The sequence below is a fragment of the Ylistrum balloti genome, unplaced genomic scaffold (assembly GCF_031769215.1).
Source record: "Ylistrum balloti isolate Yb309-2 unplaced genomic scaffold, AGI_CSIRO_Ybal_v1 Utg369680, whole genome shotgun sequence".
In the NCBI taxonomy this organism is placed as follows: Eukaryota; Metazoa; Mollusca; class Bivalvia; order Pectinida; family Pectinidae; genus Ylistrum; species Ylistrum balloti.
Genome location: NW_026781921.1, coordinates 1,148,058 through 1,168,896, shown reverse-complemented (window position 1 = coordinate 1,168,896; position 20,839 = coordinate 1,148,058). Strand labels below are relative to the sequence as shown.

The window sequence follows — 20,839 nt, the reverse complement described above, 5'->3', positions numbered from 1 at the left end:
CATTGTATTTTTGTACTTTATTAATAATTGAATTAGACGTCTTTGAAATTTACTGTCATGCGCTGTGGTGGTAATGACGTTCGATTTTAATGATTATTTAATCAAATAATTATCTTTCGGCCTACCGTGTTTGTTACAGACATGTGTACACTGTATATTGGGGATACTCAAGGTGGAGTAATATTAACACAGCTCAGAAATTTATAATTTTTTGGCCGTACGTCACACAGCCTGATTCTGACTTACCTTCGTGCAGCAATGAAAACAATGCCCTACCATATGTGGGGACAGTTTTACCTCGCCATATGAGAATAATAACCCACATAAATAATCAGAAGGGTTTCCGGTTAGGATACCTTTTTGTACTGAATAACACAAATTTAGAAATTTACGCGGGAAATTCAATGCTGCTTCCATGTATCGATGTTTATCCTTTTGAATGCAATTTCCATTCAAGTGTTTATGTAAGCGCCGGCACAATTCTCTCAGCAGTATAATACTGCAGAAATTGGAGTTCTACTGTGTTTTCGATACTGATGTTTGATGTATTTTTCTTGTCAACAGTAATTTATGAACATGTTAAAAAGTTAGCATTGAATAAATGGTTGTTGATCTTTTGTGGAATTATTTTAGGTCGAAAAGTCATCGACATTGTATTAAACTACATCGGCCGCATGGAGCTGAATCATTGTAATTGTATCAAGGTGTGCACTGAAAACGCTCTGGTGTAATCTGAAATAATTGTGTTTTCTTTACCTGATCATTATCGAGGGAAAGATTTGAATTCTGGAAAGATGAATACAGATATTTACAAAAATGAATAACTGCTTAAAAACTAGTGTCTTTAATTCAACTTCTGTAAATCACAAATTACATTGTTATATATACATCTAGATAAAGTTCCATTATCCAAGACCTAGGCTTTGCTAGCAAAATACTAAACTAAATAAATAATATTGTTTCATGGAGACGTCCTATAAGACTTGTATCAATTAATTTAGAAATTGAAATGATAGTTCATTCCAATGCACAGAGCATTTCGTCACAAAATAAATTTGGTTTGGCACATGATAATAAATAAATATATACAAACGACATAAATAGTGAATATACTTGTATGTATTCTGAAGAAGAGTGAGTTTGATTGATTTGTCAGATCGTCCAGTTGCACTGATGGCGAATGTATTTGTCTTTAAAGAATTAAAATGGTCCATGTTTGAATGTAGTAAAAGTCGATCTGTCTCGCTGTTCGCCCTGTCTCTTTGGTCCGAGTTTTAAACATCCCTGTCTTCATTGCTTTCAGAGTGGATTGACTTTTCAGTTCATCGCAGATCTCCGTGATTTGTGTGACAGGCAATTTAGTTACATTTCGGAGAAATGAAACCTTGCTGTTCAGTGAGTGTGCATTTCATTTGACTGCACTCTAGACTATCCATGTTTCATCGTAGTGATATCATTTTTATCTGTCGAAATGGTATGCAATTCCATGGCTTGTGTTTTTGAACACCAGTATCACATTTTCAATTAATTAAGATCGGAATAGGTAACACACTTGGTATCTATTCTGGGCTTTCCGTTAAACATATATTCAGATGAGATAGTGGGTGTAAACAGGTATCCATGTTTTTGTCCTAGATTTAAAGCAGTTTCATCTACATTTTCATGGTTTGTGGTATAGCTGTCTCTGTAACGTTGGTAACAAATGGTTTCCGCTGTATATTTAGTTCATCTATAAAAAGAAAATTGTATTTATTTTTCCCATTCGTAACTAAATACAACGAAATAAACTATACACAAAAGTAAAAAGCAATACATTCTCTTTAGATATCAATGTGAATGATTTGTGTTGGTTTTCTGTCGTGGCTATTGAGAGGTTTTGTGTTGGTTTTCTGTTGTGGTTATTGTGAGGTTTTGTGTTGGTGTTCTGTCGTGGTTATTGTGAGGTTTTGTGTTGGTTTACTGTCGTGGTTATTGTGAGGTTTTGTGTTGGTTTACTGTCGTGGTTATTGTGAGGTTTTGTGTTTGATTTACAGTCGTGGTTATTGTGAGGTTTTGTGTTGGTTTTCTGTCGTGGTTATTGTGAGGTTTTGTGTTGGTTTACTGTCGTGGTTATTGTGAGGTTTTGTGTTGGTTTACTGTCGTGGTTATTGTGAGGTTTTGTGTTTGATTTACAGTCGTGGTTATTGTGAGGTTTTGTGTTGGTTTTCTGTCGTGGTTATTGTGAGGTTTTGTGTTGGTTTTCTGTCGTGGTGATTGTTAGGTTTTGTGTTGGTTTTCTGTCGTGGTTATTGTTAGGTTTTGTGTTGGTTTTCTGTCGTGGTTATTGTGAGGTTTTGTGTTGGTTTTCTGTCGTGGTGATTGTGGGTTTTGTGTTGGTTTTCTGTCGTGGTTATTGTGAGGTTTTGTGTTGGTTTTCTGTCGTGGTTATTGTGAGGTTTTGTGTTGGTTTTCTGTCGTGGTGATTGTGAGGTTTTGTGTTGGTTTTCTGTCGTGGTTATTGTGAGGTTTTGTGTTGGTATTCTGTCGTGGTTATTGTGAGGTTTTGTGTTGGTTTTCTGTCGTGGTGATTGTGAGGTTTTGTGTTGGTTTTCTGTCGTGGTGATTGTGAGGTTTTGTGTTGGTTTTCTTTCGAGGTTATTGAGATGTTTGTGTTGGTTTTCTGTCGTGGTGATTGTGAGGTTTTGTGTTGGTTTTCTTTCGAGGTTATTGAGATGCTTTGTGTTGGTTTTCTGTCGTGGTCATTGAGATGTTTGTGTTCGTTTTCTGTCACGGTTACCGTAGTGGCCAAATAATGTTTTTTCTCCTTTTAAATATGCACAATTTCTCAATGTATCTCAACAGTTCTTTTTCACATTAAACAGCTTTATCAAGATTTTGTGTAGTCTTATTTGTATATATGTTTTTAGAAAAACCACATCAATGCCAGATTAGAAATTTGAATCCAGTTTACAGACCAAGACCACTACAAAGATTTAAACAAAAAAGCTATATACCTGCCTCTTCGAAGTGCCAATATCGTTATTTTGAAACAATACTCTTATTTGGATAGTCATTACTTAAATCACATGACAGTCAGGGGTAAGAAAGGTACACAAAGAAAAAAAAATCCAAATTAGAGCTCTATTTTAATCAATCTATCATACGGTAACAGTGAACCAATGTTTGTAGTTGATATAATGATATTAAAGTTCAGATTTGAATACTTGAATAAATGTACTTAACACCTGTTATTACTTATCTTCAGAAGAACATATAACCATTATACATGTTCAGATATACAATAGGTCTGTATGCACTCTGCGTTATATAATTATAAGTATGCAAGCTGAAATAAGTATTAAGTTTTATACAAGAAAGTATTTCAAAGCAAAATGTTTAATCACGTACGCCTCGTTGTATGCAGTCTGATTTAATCAATGGTTTGTTTGGTGTGTAACGAGACCTAGAGGACTTTGTATTGCGAATTATCATTGAAAACTACACCTTTCATTCCGATAAATAGGTCAGTAGAGTTAAATACTATATTCTCCTTTTTGTTGTTTTTTTCGTGTAGCTTTGACACAATCAAATGCTATCAATATCTTAAGAATGAAATGATTTACTTACAATTATTAACTTTGCCTTCGTTTCATAAAAAGAACAGTACGAACTCTATAAAAGAGTTGTAGGCCCCAAGTTCCAAATTTGGCAGTATTCTATTGCTTTTTATGTGTTCATTTGAACAACTTTTTCTTGGCAACCGCTAACAGGTACGCTTATTTTCATATATCCCTAAGAAATGACATTTATTCTTACATTTTATGTTTCATTTTCATTTTTAATTAAAGGCTATGTTTCTGAAAATAAATTTAATTTGTAGATAATTCATGGACTGTCAGTGTCAGATAAAATCCCCATAGATCCCCATCCACGTGACATGAAAGGATGTCTAGACAGCGAATGACATGAAGGTTCAGATTTATCAAATATGTTTGAATTGTAGGACATGAACACAAAAGAAAATATAAAGTAAAGGGTGATTTTGATAGAGTAAACAACGTAATCATTACTATTGACATTTCCTGAGTTCAGTTGAACGCCAATACATTTTGTAGCTTACAAATATGATTATGCAAAATGTTGTATGGGGCGCTTTCCAGTCGATGTGGTATCAAAAAGACTAGAATTTCAATCACTTCAATCAAAAGTTCCAAAGACGAGATATTTTAAAAAGCGGTTCATTTATTTTCTAAATCGCTATCGTATGGGATAATGTGACGTGGGCTTAGTATCTCTAACGTTATTCCAGGATATGTGGCCCAGTACAAATAGCGGATAAGCATCCTGCAAACTTTACCTCCAATAAATGTCATAACACATTTACCAACACACTGAAATATTCTACCTTCTTCCCATTATAACATAACATTTTTTATGACGGGATGTGTTTCTTGACAAAATAAGTCTTATGTATACGGATAAAGGTACGATACGGTATAACAGATTTCGTATCATGAATAAAAACGAAAAATTGATATGAAAAACTAGAACGAATAAACTTACTGTTATCCCAAAGTTTCCATTCTGAAGATTTCGGATTTTTCGGTCTGAAAGTAAATATCATCATTTTTTATGCAACAAAGAAATGTTTTGATTAAACCGGAGGGAGCATTTTTCTTCAACGTTTGTGTCAATCCGTTTCACATACATACCAATATGATAGTCAACGGATAAAAAAATGCTATTGCAGAGAAAAAAAGATAAAGTTCTAACTTAACAGATTACACTGTTATATCGCAATAAGATTTCTTTCACTCTTACGTTGAACTAACGAAAGAAATATCAGAGCTGAAGAGCAAGAATGTTCGTTATCTGTTTTACTTTCTACGAATTTGTTTTTGCCATGCCATTAATACTACTTAGATAACCATTGTCTGGTTACAACGAAGTGAAATTTCGATCAAATCATTCATATGAATAGGCATAAACAAAATGATTTAATCATACACACTTTTTGTGTCTTACGGGAGCGAAATCTATTGATTACTTACGTCACAACAACTCTGTTAGGTGATTTTTTTGGACATTTACACATCTGTTTGCAGTTTCTGTAAATAAATTTTAAAAAATCCACTGTCAAAAACATCAAGAAAATACTAACATGGCATCATAATCATAATCCAAACTCAAATTCCATCAAACTATGTCAAGATATGAACAAAAGAAAGATTTACATGGAGACTTCAGAAAAAGTTAAAGAAGAATGATACCAGGTGTTCCGGAAAAGTAAATGTATTATGAGCTCATATATGTACAAATCAATAGTTTTCAACCACACATACTTCTGATTGAACACAGGACAGTTCCGAGGATACACAGCAGGTGAACTATGCAACAGAACTATCATGTCGGATACCAGAGAGTGCTAATACCTAATGGTTTATCCGTTAACAGTATCAAATTCAATGCTTAGGTTTAACAGTGTTTCTGTAAGTCACAGCAAATTAATCACCCGTTGTATTAAATGGAATGGCAAGGAATAAAGCACTTCTTTCACTTATTTTCACACAAGCTCAGGCTAAAGCAGTTTGATGAACAGACATGGTTCAATTTCAACTGTTGTATGGCAATCAATATAAACGTGAGTAAATTTCAGTAACACCGATATCAAATGACTGGATGTATAACATATGTGTGATGAAATTACAATGTTTGATCCCCTTACCTATCAGCGTTTTATGAAAATCTATAGCTGTGAAATTCTGTGATAAACCCCATTTCACAGTGACGTCTTACAAACATATTTTGCATAACAAAACTCTTTTATTCTACACTAATCCGTGTGCAACATAGCTTGCACTCAATTTAAAACGCTAACTATTACCAAAATCTTCCACAAATAAGAAATCCCATCATGGAACAGAAATGTTGTATATTATTTCTTAAGCAAATATCGGTTATCATAATTAGCTTTAACAACTGATTATTTTAATGTGACATATCAAAAAAAAAAAACCAAAAAAACAAAGAAAAAAAAACAAACTCACGTTGGACATTTCAATCCCGAACAGCATCCTGCATTTCTCAGTAACATAAACAGCAAAACAAGAAGTCCAAGCAGCGCCAGCGTTGCCAAGGACGCGATGAGTGCAATGTTTTCAGCCGTCCAAAAGTCAGTTGGCGCCAAAGTTGTGGTTGTAGTGGTTGGCGTAGTCGTTGTCACATATCTGTATACAATATCAACATACGTAGTTCCAGTTCGTTGTGGGCTTCCATGGTCAACGGCTGTCACGTAAAAGCGATGTGTGGTACCATAGTCGAATGTCAGATCTGTAAGTAGTAAGATCTGGCCGTTTTTGGCGATTCTGTAATAGGATTCGCCAGTGGAGGATGTCCCTGTGTATTCTATTTCAGCATTGTTGCCGGAGTCTAGATCAGTCGCGCTTATAGTTTGAATGAGATCCCCAGGCCTGTGGTTTTGGTTTGCCTCCACCACAAGCCCTCCATAGGCGAAATCAGGAGCATTATCATTGATGTCATTGACATATATAGATACAGTGGCTGAGCCTGAAATATATAGTTACAATATTGTTGATAATATTTATATAACACCATTTTTTTCTTTTGATGTTTGCTTTGAAACAAGTGTTACACTCCGCTTAAACCGATAAATTAATTCTTTTCAAAATCTATGTTCAATCATGTGCTGTTTTATTGGTGCTATTCGAATGCCCAGATGATTCCACATATTTATTTTCCGGTCTGAATTATTCATTTAAAAAACACCACTCATCGTTTTGTCTTTTCTAAATCACATGGTTACTTTTTAATATAAATATGATCATTCAAAGTACTTTATTTTTCAATTTCAGCTCGCAGTATTACAGATATAGAAAAAAAGACTATTCCATTTTTTCTATTTCATTCTTAACATTAATATTTCAAACAATTTTACCCATACTTCCATTAAACCAAATGCTGTTTTCGGAATTAATATGCAGAGTGACTAATCCCTTCAGATCAAATATATGATGTTTTGAAAACAACACATGTAACGAAAAAAATATACACTGGTGAAGGTATTCAGTTAAACCTTAAAATGACTTACCTGTCAGAGCGAATGTATCGACACATTCAATGACAATCGAAGCGTTCTGTGGATGACTACCGGTATCGTAATCATAATTTACGGCAAACGTTATGATACCTGTAGCGGAGCCAATGGCAAACAAGTGTGCGTCTGTTCCGCTTCTGATGCTGTAGGTATGCGAATCTGGATCATCCGGATCAGTAATTAGAAATCCAAGATCTATTGTGCCGGACCCTATCTGAAATTCATAAGGCGGACATTGATGCATTTAATCAGCGAGATTAACAATGAATTAAATCATGCATATATGTATATGCATATGCGTAGATTTCCACCTTACAGGCTACTAGCACGATAAATGAAAAGCAATATAATATGTCCTTCCTTATTTGGCAATGCTTTATTTTATTATCAATCAAATGGATAATATTGATGTTTGATTTCATCACTGACAATATTTCTAAATCAAATATTCTTACCCCTCCTTCGTAAACAGAGGCTTCATAAAGTGTCTTGTCGAAAGAACAGCGTTCGCCAACCTCCAGGATTGTTATCCGTAGATAATATGGACCCGTCGTATGTATACTGTCCGTTACATAGAAATCAAGAGTGTATTCGGTCTGATCTTCATAGTTAAATCGCTTGGATGTACTTAATGACACCACGTCTGAAGTAGATATCAGATGTATAGAATAACTCTATTTCAATATATTGTATTACTCCGCCATTTAAAATATATACATGTAGAACGTTTAAGCTTTTTAAAATCAGAAATATTAACAGACCTTTATTCCAATTTGGATACCATGGGAATATTAAAACACTAATTATATTCATAAACTCGTAGAATCAGAAATTATTCGCCTGAGATGACTTTTTGCTGTTTTTCTAATACCTTTAAAATCAACATTTTTGGAGGTCGTTTGTATATGTATAAATAGAAAGAGTAAATTCGTATTTTCTATATATATAATTACGTTCAGGTCCTTCAGTGGACTCACTAACTTGTCCTAGAAGAACGAAACACCTGTAGGATGCAGTATAATTCATTGTTTGGCTCTACTTTATCTAACTCTGAATTATTAAAAGGTGCTATTCTCTTGTGTGTCTTTTTGTACATTTTTGTTGACATAGTACCAAATATTGCTGATCATGAAATACACAAATATAGTAATATTGTTAATATTAGTAATACTTGTATAACTCATGCCTACGAACAATTTACTAAATATACTGTATTCAGTATATGAATCATTATAGACATAATACTGTTAAAATAGTGTTTACAGTTACTACATACAACATTTTAATACTACAATATCATAACGACGTCATTAAAACTGACTAGTGTCATTACACTTACTGTTTGTGAGGTTAAAAAAGCCAGCCGAGGCAGCTGGTGTAGTATCAAATGTCACATATTGTGTCTGTCCGCTGTCTGGGTCGTTTATATTAAGGGTGTAAATGACAGTGCGTGAGGAGGTGGTTTCCAAAAACGAAACAGACGTCACAGAGTTGAGGACCAGGTTTGTGATAGTTGGTGCCGTGTTGAGGTCTAGAAAAAAATACACACTTTTAACACATGACTAATTAGTAAGATATTTCAGAAATCTAATGTAAAAGATTGAAGCATCGTTTCCTAAGAATTGATGGTCGGATATCAACTTTTTCCTGTATAATTACTCCAACATTTGTTATACAACAACAACAAAAGCTAAATGTGTCGTAAAGCTGTAACATTATACTATAATTGATACTCTCTATATCATAATCATATTATCATGATTTTACCTACAATAAATTTTATTTATTTCCGGTAATTTTTCTTATTGCCAATCAAAACATTTACTTAGTTAAAACCGACAGTGTGTAAAACTGTCAATCGGGATTGGAAATATAACGAGAAGTTACAGTTTTATGAATGCTTAGTGGAATGAAATTATCATTTATTTTATGATTTTAATCCAATTTCACAGCTTTAAAGACAATACGAGAATCTTTGTATAAACAGGTTACAGACTTGTAAGAGTAAGACTGAGTAGGGCAGATGTAGACAGCTTGTTGTCGGTAGCGGTCACATTTAGAACGTATACACTGGTTAACTCGGAGCTCAGGTCTCTGGTTGTCGTAATTTCTCCAGTGGCTAAACCGAGAAAGAAACATATATATATATATATTGTGTCGATCAATAACTCTTTTATTTTAGCATAATGTCAAAGCATTGCATTGGAATGTTGGAGCTATCGAATACTAGGATGTGTCCTAGAAGGACGAAACAGCTGTGTGATGTAACACCATTGACGAGTCGTAAAAGGACGAAACAGCTTTATGTTGTAACATCCTTGAAGCTGTATGATGTAGTTAAGTTCATTATTTAGCTATAATGTATCTAATTATGAATTAGTAGTGAATGGTGATGATATTCAATTACTTGTCTTTTGTATAGCTTTCGATAGCCATCACAGTAAAGAACCATCATCTGACCATACGAAACGTTGATTCATCCGTTTATATGACACTTGATAACTGGTTACCAACACCTTACTGTCAACAAATTTAAAGTCGAACGACAAGCAAAGCATATCATATACAAATTTCATCGAATAGGGTTCCCCATCTTTGCCTTACACTGGAGCCTCAAGCGAAGAAATGGAGCTTTAGGTAACAGACGTTTATGTATAATAATTATTTTGACAATGGTTCTTCTTAAGTAATTTCAGACACTCGCATCCATTCTAAATATTCTAATATAAACAACTTAAACCACTGATCTAGAATTTGTGTGTACTACATCATCGTTACCTGTGTTAATAGAAAAACTGTCTGTGGTCGGATCGGCCTCCATGCTGAAGTAGACCTGATCTTGATCTGCGTCCGTGGCGGTAACGGTGAAAAGACTTGTTGATGCTGCTGTGTTCTGTGCATCCGGATCAGGTGAAACCGCCCCTGTATAAAGATGTTTTTTTTTTATGTCCGTTTTACTGTTTAAGGAATGTTACCCTCAGATGTTTAATGGTTTGGAATATTCCTTCTCTATTTGTCATAATGCACGCTTCAATTTACTAGTATACTTCTAGTACATGTATTCCACTCTTTCAAATATATTTCTACTTTTGTCCGTTACCTGGGATATTGGTAAACTGCGGTGGACGATTTTCTATGACATCAACAACAAGAACAGCTGATCCGGAGGCCCCTTGTGGGGAGTCGACACAGGTGAAAGTCACATTATACGACTGTACCGATTGATAGTTGAATCCGGGGTTGGAGAGGATGTAGAGATTGTATGCTGTAAAAACAAAGTGATTCATGATTTACATAGTGCAATACCTGTTGTGACTTTAAGACACTGTCTTGAAACTATCATTAAGGTTTCAATTTATATTGACAAAAATAGCTATCTCATACCTTGGTGTAAATACAATTATGTAAACAGACGAAACATGGAATGACCTTCAAATGCATTGTGACGTCACGATAAAGCGGAAAACATTGCGAATAAAGTCTATTTTTTTTTTAAAAGCCGCTTGGTACATTAAACAAATGTACACAAAAACACCTTATCGCATACAAATTTAGAACTCGATATAAAAGAGCCAACTAGTATATGAAACTGCATTACGTTGCTGTTTCCTCCTTCTGGGAATCTTCGGTGATACAAGAGACAGAAAGTGAGGGGAAGCTTTGGAAGTATTTTAGGAAAATCTAAACTAGAAATATGCCAAATTTAAAGATGGAGGGAGTGTTTTTTTGAGTATTTAATAATTTCAATATTGTATTCAAAATAGAGAAGAGACTACAAACACTGAAGGGAAAAGTGAAGGAAACGATGAGGATTTGATTTTGAAGCAATGGAAATTTTCTTTGCAATATGCGAAACCTTCAAAGGAAGTACATTTACAGTACACGTTACGTTAAACTTACCTCCTGTTGTGCTATTTTTCCTGATGTCGAATTGTGAACCACTGGGAGCAACAGATATACTACACACAAAAGTGTTCAACTCTGCGTCCGTTACAGCAAGGGCCCATATATTGATCTCAGTATTTTGATTCTCCGAGACGGAGTAAATATCTGGTAATCCGGTGATGGCTGGAGCTGTGTTTCCGGTTACGTCGGCATATACAGTTCCGGAAGTGGTGCCGCCACTACTGTCAGAACATGTTATAGTTAACACATGTTGCGTTGCTACTGCAGTGTTTAGCTGTTGGTCGGCATTGTCGTCTAACCGTAGTATATACTCTGCGAAATAATAATATATAGAGTGGTAACCATGATAAGATTTTTCGTCATTTTCACTAATTAACATGCAGGCGAATTACACTTACTTTTACAGAACCTTTTGATATCTGCCTAGGGCAAAATTAACATGAATTCGCGTATGGTGGTAAAACATAACATGGTGTGAAACTGTGTCGGTATACCGTATCCGATCTCTGTTTACTAGGTACAAATAAAACAAATAAGGATATAACGAATAACCAAAATATCGAGAACCCGACCCCTCCCCCCCCCCACACACACACCCCAGCACTCCTTCCATTAAAAAAAAAACATTGAAATTAATCAACATCGATAATAAAGTGAAAGTCGGTATGGATATTGTCAACATACCCGATATAGTTACATTCTGCAAAATTGAGAACGGACCGGATGGTGACGACGTCACACTGCACGTGATGGCGTCTCCTTCGGGGTCAGACACAACTAACGTATGCAAATCTCGACCAGTAGTCTCGGTCTCGTCAACAGTTACCGTGACCGGAAGTCCAGTGATAACAGGGTCGGCGTTAGGAGATACATTGACAGTGAGTGTTTCTGTAGAGGAGCCATAATTATCTGAACACACTATAGGGATGGTATATTGTGGTGTGGTAGCCTGGTCAAGTCCTGCATTGGCATCAAGGTATACTGTAAAAATGCAAGTTAAAAGTAACATCATCATCATCATAAACTCTTCAAGAAGATAAAAGTTTACATGTTTTCTTTACAAAGACCGACCTGTCAACGTTTGAAAACAGGATATTAATATCAAACAGAGCCAAGATCAGATCCTGTTTGAAGTTGACAACCCTGAAAACCACTAGTGTTGAACTAGTATTAAAATTCAGTATTTGGGAATGGGGTGGGTAGGTGTTCGTATCTGACTTGTTGCAATAAATGAAAATTAAACTGCCATTATGATATCGGGATGAATGCTTTTGACCAGTGATTCTACAATTCGTAAAACGTAAAACGTCAATTTTACCACTTGGATAAAGCATGTCTTCCTTGCACTAGAATAACAAACAACTGTTTGATCGACCACGGAAATCAATTGAATTGTCACCACCTGAGAATATTTGGGACATTCATATGTATTGCATGGGAGAATGCCATAAATCTAATCGCATAGTTTTGTATTTAACCATGACACTAGTTCTATTAGAGTATATCAATTAGTTCAGTTATATATACGTGACAAGGATTCATAAAACGAATGATCGATTAATTGCAACATAATGCTACCAATATGTTTTGGTTTGATATAATGTACTACAAATGATAAAGCAGTATCAGATAAGGCTCGAAACACATGTAGCTGCATTAATATACCTTAATAATAGAATAGAAAAAGTGTCATCAACATACAATAAAAATGATATACAGCTGCAACAACCTGTTGTGTACATTAAAAATACATAAATCGGTCAAAAAGAAATACAAAGAAATACAATACCCAATACAACGAAAGCTGTTTTTATTAAAATTGACATTGATAGACAAATTTCTTTTTTTGGAAATTTGTTTCATAATTCTTTACAGTCATTATTGTTATGGTATGAAAGCTATGCGATATTTACTGAACATTTTAATTTTCAGCCGATATACATAGTAATGTATAGTGGTTTAAAATGGTTCAGTAAACAGTAAACACGATGTGGATGAATCAATAGGGAGGCAAGCAAACATACAGGTAAATCGTTCATCATTATCAATATACAGAGTAGACCATTGTTGCTGTGTAGTGGCAACACACAGAATGATATATATACCATAAATAGAACATACAATAAAACTATATATATATATATACCATGCGAAAAATAAATAGTGTTAACATCCCAGACAAAAATATACCCTGATACAGACAAACAGCACAAATACACATTATATAATGTAGTGAATACCCAATGTAAAAGAAGTTAAAGTGACAGCAGACATGTTGTTAAATATTTACACGTCAAAGCAATTCATAGAATGTTCCGGTACATTTCTATACATTTCACATGGATATTATAAATGCTTTCCAGGATTTTGTTCCAATTGGATTTTATTGATTTTAAATTTTAAGAATTAAAAACTATACCGGAAGTGCCATGTCCTATGGGACCTCATACCGGACTCTGTCCTATGGGACCTCTCAAAATTCAATGATGAAACCAACTTGTTACATGACCTTATTCACTTGCATTATTATACTCAATTTACTTACCATAGGTACCATACAGAATGCTGAAAGGTGCAGATGCAGGTGTCGTAGTTCCGATGATGCACGTGAAGGGATCGGCATCAGTCACAGTTATATTGTGAGCCAAAGTAGTTGTAGTAGTACCTTCGTTGATGGTAATGGAAGTCGGTAGACCGGAAATAGTAGGGGGCGTGTTAGGTAATATATTCACAGTGATGCTGTCTGTTGCTGCGTTGCCATTCTGATCAGTGCATACTATAGTCAGGGTATACACAGAGACTGTATCATACTCGAAGCCTGGGTTTGTGGACAGGTAGACGTTGTATACTGGAAAATAAACATTTAAATCTAAGCATTAATATACTGCCAAATAACATTGATTTATGTTTTGGAATTTCTGGATTACAATACTATGTAATTTCGTTAAGATAAACATCACACAAAGTATGGATGACTATTGTAATATGTGAACAATTTTGAAGTTAATATATTATTAATTGTGAAGATATATGAAACTCACGTGGTCAGTCTAAGATATAACTTCTTCATGTGGCTTTATATTGAAGGTTAACAATTAAAAAGGCAATTTATTAGAAAAACAATTCTTTTCTGTCAGAGGAGTCAACATCTCATGTATGGAAAATAGCCATTTAAAGTTTTTATAAGTAACATGTATCATTTTTCGATGTAATATCTATTTTACAAAACAAGTTTTCATTATAAAGTTATGGAAGGTTGTTTGGATAATTAAAAAAAAAAGTTAATTTTTATTGGAATTTACAAGCTCAAGACTGCAAAGCAACTGCAATTGAAAATTTGGAGGAGAAACAAAATCTCCGATGAAGTATTTAACAATGTTTGAGATTTAACTCTTGTGAGACATTCAGCTTTGATAGAGAATATGTATATAAGTTCTGGCATTTTTACATAAGAGTAATTGATCTCGAAGAAACAAAAGCAGATTGATATTGTCGGGTTCTTAGCATAAAGGAATATAAAAAATCCAGTCCAAACTCACGTAATTAATTCAAATGTGTGATTTGCAGTGATAAAAAATCATACAAACTTTTGCTGAATTCTATATTATACACTTAAACTGCTTCGCAAGATATTTAACAAAGTATAGAGAAAATATTTGAATTGTCAATGCTATCAACCGACCGGCGGCGGGAACGTCCACGCCAAAAATTGTAGTTCATAAGCAAACGTTTTACAAAAGTGTCATATAAAGCGATTTAACTTCATGATAGAAATAAGGATAGAAAAACACAATGGTCACATACGTGATAAATTTTATCATATATCACGAGCTCAAAGACTGCGTAAGGCGGATCATTGACTATATGTTTAATAATCATAGTGTAAGTAACAAAGAAAAAAAAACCTGAAAAAAACCAAAAAAATATCATTCAATGAATATTCACTAGCGTGGTAAATCGTACCCGTAAGAGATTGTTTAAACTACAATAACTGATAATAACCACAGGTTTGTTAATCTATGCTTTAGCACATATAAACTTTTAAAATACGTCTATGATACAATGTTTATTCTCTTCCTAGGTTAAACAAGTAAGGCCCCAGAGTCATTTTGCCGAGACCTAGAGGGACGAAACAGTTGTATGAAGCAGTTTCCTTCATTATTTAGCTCTACTGTAAAGATTGTGTTAACTTGACAGTAGCCTTTCACAAAACAATCAGATGATATTGTCTATTTTTTCAACTTGATTATCTATTGTAAGTTTTGAAGTATCCTTTGTGTCATGGAATAGAAAGCATGTGCTTATAAGTTTTGTCTATGTATATAACAATGTTATATAAGAGATTATATTGAGATGATAATGTATGAATCATGTCTGCAAACGACCTCTTAGTGCTCGGTACAGCTTCAGTCACCAGTATACCATCATGCATACAAATATCTTCATTTCTATATTGCTAAGATATTAAACATTCTTTTTTTTGTATTTCTTTTATTTTTGAAAAGTTTCATAATTTTTACAGATACTGACATGTGCAACACACTTTCCCATGCATCATCATCATCATCATCATCATCATCATCATTAAACCACAACATCCTCACTATCATTAAGAAATTCCTTTTGTCTCTATGTCTCCTGTTTTAATATAATAGTTTTAAAAATAATTATTTACGATCGTCCCACGAGAAAATCAAACAATTTATACTGATCGATGTGGTAAAAAGATGACATCGTCATACCGATTTCTTCTTAATAAAACTGTTTGTCACCATAGTACATGAACTGTTTTCTTTCATTTCCAGTCGAAATTGTATTGAAAATGGTCATTGAAGTCACATGAAAGGAAATTAATTCATTGGGTAAATACCAACCTGTTTTCATCTGAATGCAATGCAAATTATATGATGTGTACGTTTACATATTTCATATAAATAAACTATAAGAAGCTATTTCTGGGTACGATAAGAAGAAAAAATAAGCCTTACATGAATCTGGAATCAGTCCAACGTTTGTTACATATTAATGATATACTGCGTTCGCTACCTATTAATGATATACTACCTTTGTTATATATTAATGATATACTACCTTTGTTATATATTAATGATATACTACCTTTGTTATATATTAATGATATACTACCTTCGTTATATATTAATGATATACTACCTTTGATATATATTAATGATATACTGCGTTCGCTACCTATTAATGATATACTACCTTTGTTATATATTAATGATATACTACCTTCGTTATATATTGATGATATGATACCTTCGTTACAAATTAATGATATAATATATTAATTATATACTACCTTCGTTATATACATGTACATGTATTTTTAAGGAGGCCTCTATGTATATCATTCTTTTGTTTATATTTTGCCATAATTTTATTGAATTTGAACACTGAAATTTGAAAATTAGATGTCTGTTGACATATTTCTCTGTTGTTTTTATGTACCTGTTATTGTGTTTATCAGCTTTATCATAATTAAACTCTTGCTAAGATTTTGTTTGTTTGTTGATTTGACCATATGTTTGTACATATGTGTAATTAAGATATATAATCACCATGTATTGACTGTGAAAGGTATATTCAACTATTCTATATAACATAGCTCATGCAGATGTTCCTTACTCCGATATGTACAGAGTTCAAAATATTAGGTCAGTGCCAATGTCTTTAAAGTTGTACTCTTAACTAACCGTTCACATAAAAGTACGTCATAGCGTCCTGAGTAGTATTGTACCGTTGGTTTGTTTGTGAAGTATTTAAATGTTACTTCGTGATAACAGTTAAGGTCAGACAGAAAAAATGAGAAATTGAAAACTATCGATCCCATGCTCATAAGATATAATAATCCTGTCTTATCATTAATAGTGCGTCACTTAATATTTGTATAACATAGCATTGGTTACTGTAACATGGGTAGTACTCAACAATTATAATCTGTCTAACAGGTCGATGGGACTGTAATAGTACATTGGTAGTACCCCACAATTAAAACGACCAACGGTATCACAAAACAGTGTTTAATTTTATAGTATCAAAGTAAAACTTCTATCTCAACTCTATACTTAATATCTATTTCTATTGTAATCAAAATATAATGAATAGGGACATTACTACGTCTAAGGACACTCGCACCCATGTGAAGTGTTAATATCTCTTGCTATTTCAATACTTTCATATCATCATGGTTTTATCTCAATAAGGTGATCAAATTTATTGACGTCATCAGTCATTGTCTTCACATTGATGGGATAATATATTAAATATATCTTAAATGCTTCGTGTTGTATCACTTAAACACTTTGATAATTATTTGATTTTGCGTTCAGATTACTACATAAGGTATTAACAACGATACTCTACACAATCCTTATGTAAGATACAGAAAACACCCAAAGACTAAAATTTCATCGAATTCATATTTTTCTTTGATCAAAACGAACGAGCTGTTTATTTATTTATTTCTTGTTAATTTTAATCTATCTTCTTTCTTGATAACAAATAACAACTCGAATAATAGCACTAATGACTAAAACGATACTTACTGTGAATTAAAAAGTAAAATAGGCTACAAATTTTGAAAACGTAAGTTATCATAGTACCACATGTTGAAGATTAAAGTGATTTTCCTACTTCAAACTATGGGGAAAGAGAGACACAAAACATGAAATGTAAAATGAAAAAAATCATAATCACTTTAATAGCAGAAGATATACCGCCGAATTACCAAACATAAATATTAAAAATACATAAATACATATATGAACATATGTAACAGGCGTTAGCAAACAGAGAAGTAAATTTTATTGATAAAATATTCTAAACTAAAAAAAGGACACAAAAAACTCACTTACCCCCAGAATTGTCGATAAGGGTGAATCCTGTGACAGCGGGCGTTAGTTGACAGGTGTAGCTTTCACCTTCCGGTTCTGTAACTGCTAAAGTAAGTAAACTGTCCGCTACCGCAGTTGATCCTACAGCGCTTTCCATCACACTTACAGAAGCAGGCAAATTATCCAGTGTTGGATAATTGTTGCTGATGACGTCGACCGTTAGAACTCCGGATGTCGAGTCAGTGGAATCTGAGCACGTGACTGTTACAGTAAAGGACGTGACACCTGCAGCCACGATAGCAACGTTGGAGTTAGCATCCAGATAAACCTTGTATTCTGAAAGATGGAAAAGCATTTCAGTAAATATTTTCTCCGTTTTTCACATTTTACAGTTAACTTGCAAAACTTGTCATTTGATCATATCTCTATACATTACAATGGCTGTTATATCAGCAACAGGCAACATACCCGGAATTAACACATCCTGGATCATTGAGAAAGGGCCGTTTGGTGTGGATGCCACACTACATGTAACAGTCTGTCCATCTGAATCCGCAACTATAACTGTTTTAAGTGATCTCGTTGCCGTTTCAATGTTGGTGACAGAAACTGTTGCAGGAAGTCCAGTTATTACAGGGGCATTATTAGGGGTGACGGTGACTTCTAACACGCCACTCGATTGGCCGAATGCGTCTGAACACGTGACTGTGATGCTATATGATGGTGTCGTCGCATGATTTAACGATGGATTATCGTTCAGATGAATAGAATAAACTGAAAGGTGAAAAAATGTACATGAAATTTCAACCTGGAAAACACATATTTACATTTTTATGGTCATTGAGTTTTGTTATGCAGATTGCTTTACATGTAACCAGTTAATGAGAATAAGTTACAAAATACACTGCTAAATTCTGAGTACCTTACTGAGACTATCAAATAAGATTTATCAACCCAATGCATCTTTAGTGGGCTTACCTGCTCCGCTTGACTGAAGATTGAACGGATCGCTGGTAGGTGAAATCGCACACGTGAACATATTCGTCTCAGCATCAGAAACAGATATTGTGTATACAAGTCTAGTGACAGTTTCTCCTTCTAACACATTCTCAAATGCCGGCATACCAGTGATAGTCGGAGGTGTGTTGGGTAGTATATTAACAGTGATGTCACCTGAGCCAGTTTCCGAGTTGGAGTCAGTACATGTTATTGTCACTGTATACAGATTCACAGTGTCGTGTTCAAAACCAGGGTTCGATGTCATGTAGAAATTATAATCTGAAAAAGGTTTGATGTTGAAGACGATTATCTACTTAATTCATTAAAGCAAGACCTTTGATCAATCGTGAATTAATGTCTTTCCTCTTGTTCTGGAATGGACTATTTTTAACATATTAAAGTGAATATCTTGTTAAGTAAAACTGTAGACAAATGTGTATTTTATAACAATGCTGATTTCAGAATAGCTTTATATATATATATAATGTAATAATTATATCTTATATCCTTTTCATCAACAGCAATTACACATCGATACCTGATGTAAGTAGGCTCCCACAATAAGGAAATACATTATGTATACCAAAGGAACCGCGCAATCTTCACCAATATCAATAATATAATTTTGAAAACAAGGGGAATTAGGCACAAATTCAATGAGCAGTAGAGCATATTCTATGTGATGGAAATTTCAAAGCTTCTGGTGTACTACGGAATAGAATATCGATTTGAAAGGAGGCAAAAACTAAGCACAACTATGAAATAGATTCAGTCATTACGGTTAAAAACCTGTTACCTAAGATTTCCGCACAACAACCGATAAGAGACTGATACTGAGGGCTACATCTGGTAAATGCAGAGAGGTAGAGGCAGGGAAAACAGACATTGAGTGGATCATTCAGCTTATATTTCAATGGAAAGGAAAAATCGGTCACTTAATTCTCGAGACTCCAGGGGTTACGATAATTGTTTAAGAACATTTTTGCTCTCTGCAGCCTTGGCACATGTCGTTGCAACATTGATGGTTCCATGTGCGACACCTCGTGGACAAGACGAAAAGACTAGTTTGATCCTTTGATGTACATCAAACGAATCTCGAGGTCGCATAAAGGTATGTTGTGCTGGCTTTGATGTTAGATGTCGCTCCTTTATAATCATTAAAAGGATCTATCAACCTGTGATTAGTCTTTTTTGTCCTGGAACCAATCAGATTACGTCGCTTGTACCTTCAATTTGGCAATGACATGTTCCAGGGGTGCAGCGAGCGAAAGTGATTGCAACCCGTAGAGAATCGAGGATGTAGTCACTGTGAAGACAAGGATTGAGAGAAACTATCTAGGGAACAGCAGGCGGTAGTGTCCAGCCGAATTATCACTGACGATACCAAGATAGAAAACAACACAGAGAATATTCAAAGGCAACGGATTCTAAATTCAAACTCAAATTCGATAAAACTGGAGAAAATGCACAGATCCCCTAACGATGTTTTGTGATAATTAGACTGATAATGTAGGTGATCCAAAAGGGTACGCGTCTCCCGCCTCATTGTCGACATCCGCAATGTTAATCAAAGTAGGTAATGTCATATTAAAAAATGATAACACTAGGCATACTAATGAGTATCTCATCCATTTTCACATCTCCCAAAGTAGAACTTTCCATAGGAGAAACGTTTCCTTCTTTATCAAAGACATCCCTCATGTAGATCAAAGTAAGTGATGCCACTTTTTCGAATGAGAAACAAAACCAAACCAACAGCATCGGAGCCACCAGGCATAACAAAGAGTATCATGTCAATTTAATATTTCACAACCTAGAGTATTTGTAAGTGAGGTTATTATGATGACCAAGATACTTCTCCATCATCATCATCATCATCATCATCATCATCATCTCAATAACCTTGTTTTATCCGTTAGTTGTCAACATATAACACGGAAATAATTAAAAAAAAAACAGGAACAAGCTTTCGTGTTAAATCAAC

At 34.3% G+C, this 20,839-nt stretch overlaps 1 protein-coding gene across 1 annotated transcript; it reads right to left on the bottom strand.

The window, feature by feature from the left end:
- Positions 1 to 6,022: 6,022 nt before the first annotated feature.
- On the bottom strand, positions 6,023 to 15,597 carry LOC132564551 (cadherin-related tumor suppressor-like). The gene is made up of 10 exons (XM_060229208.1): positions 15,543 to 15,597; positions 13,545 to 13,847; positions 11,684 to 11,980; positions 10,994 to 11,311; positions 10,194 to 10,358; positions 9,872 to 10,015; positions 8,433 to 8,624; positions 7,549 to 7,736; positions 7,088 to 7,307; positions 6,023 to 6,546 (listed from the first exon to the last, which is right to left on the bottom strand). The coding sequence occupies exons 1-10, from the start codon at positions 15,595 to 15,597 to the stop codon at positions 6,023 to 6,025; spliced, it is 2,406 nt and encodes an 801-aa protein (XP_060085191.1).
- Positions 15,598 to 20,839: the final 5,242 nt, after the last annotated feature.

Coding starts and splice junctions, on each gene's coding strand:
- LOC132564551 (XM_060229208.1), bottom strand. CDS start 15,597: ATGTTGTGGTTTAATGATGATGATGATGATGATGATGATGATGATGCA. Junction 13,848..15,542: donor TGATGATGATGCATGGGAAA/GTGTGTTGCACA, acceptor TTTATTTTCCAG/TATACAACGTCTACCTGTCC. Junction 7,737..8,432: donor CTTTTTTAACCTCACAAACA/GTAAGTGTAATG, acceptor TATCTACTTCAG/ACGTGGTGTCATTAAGTACA.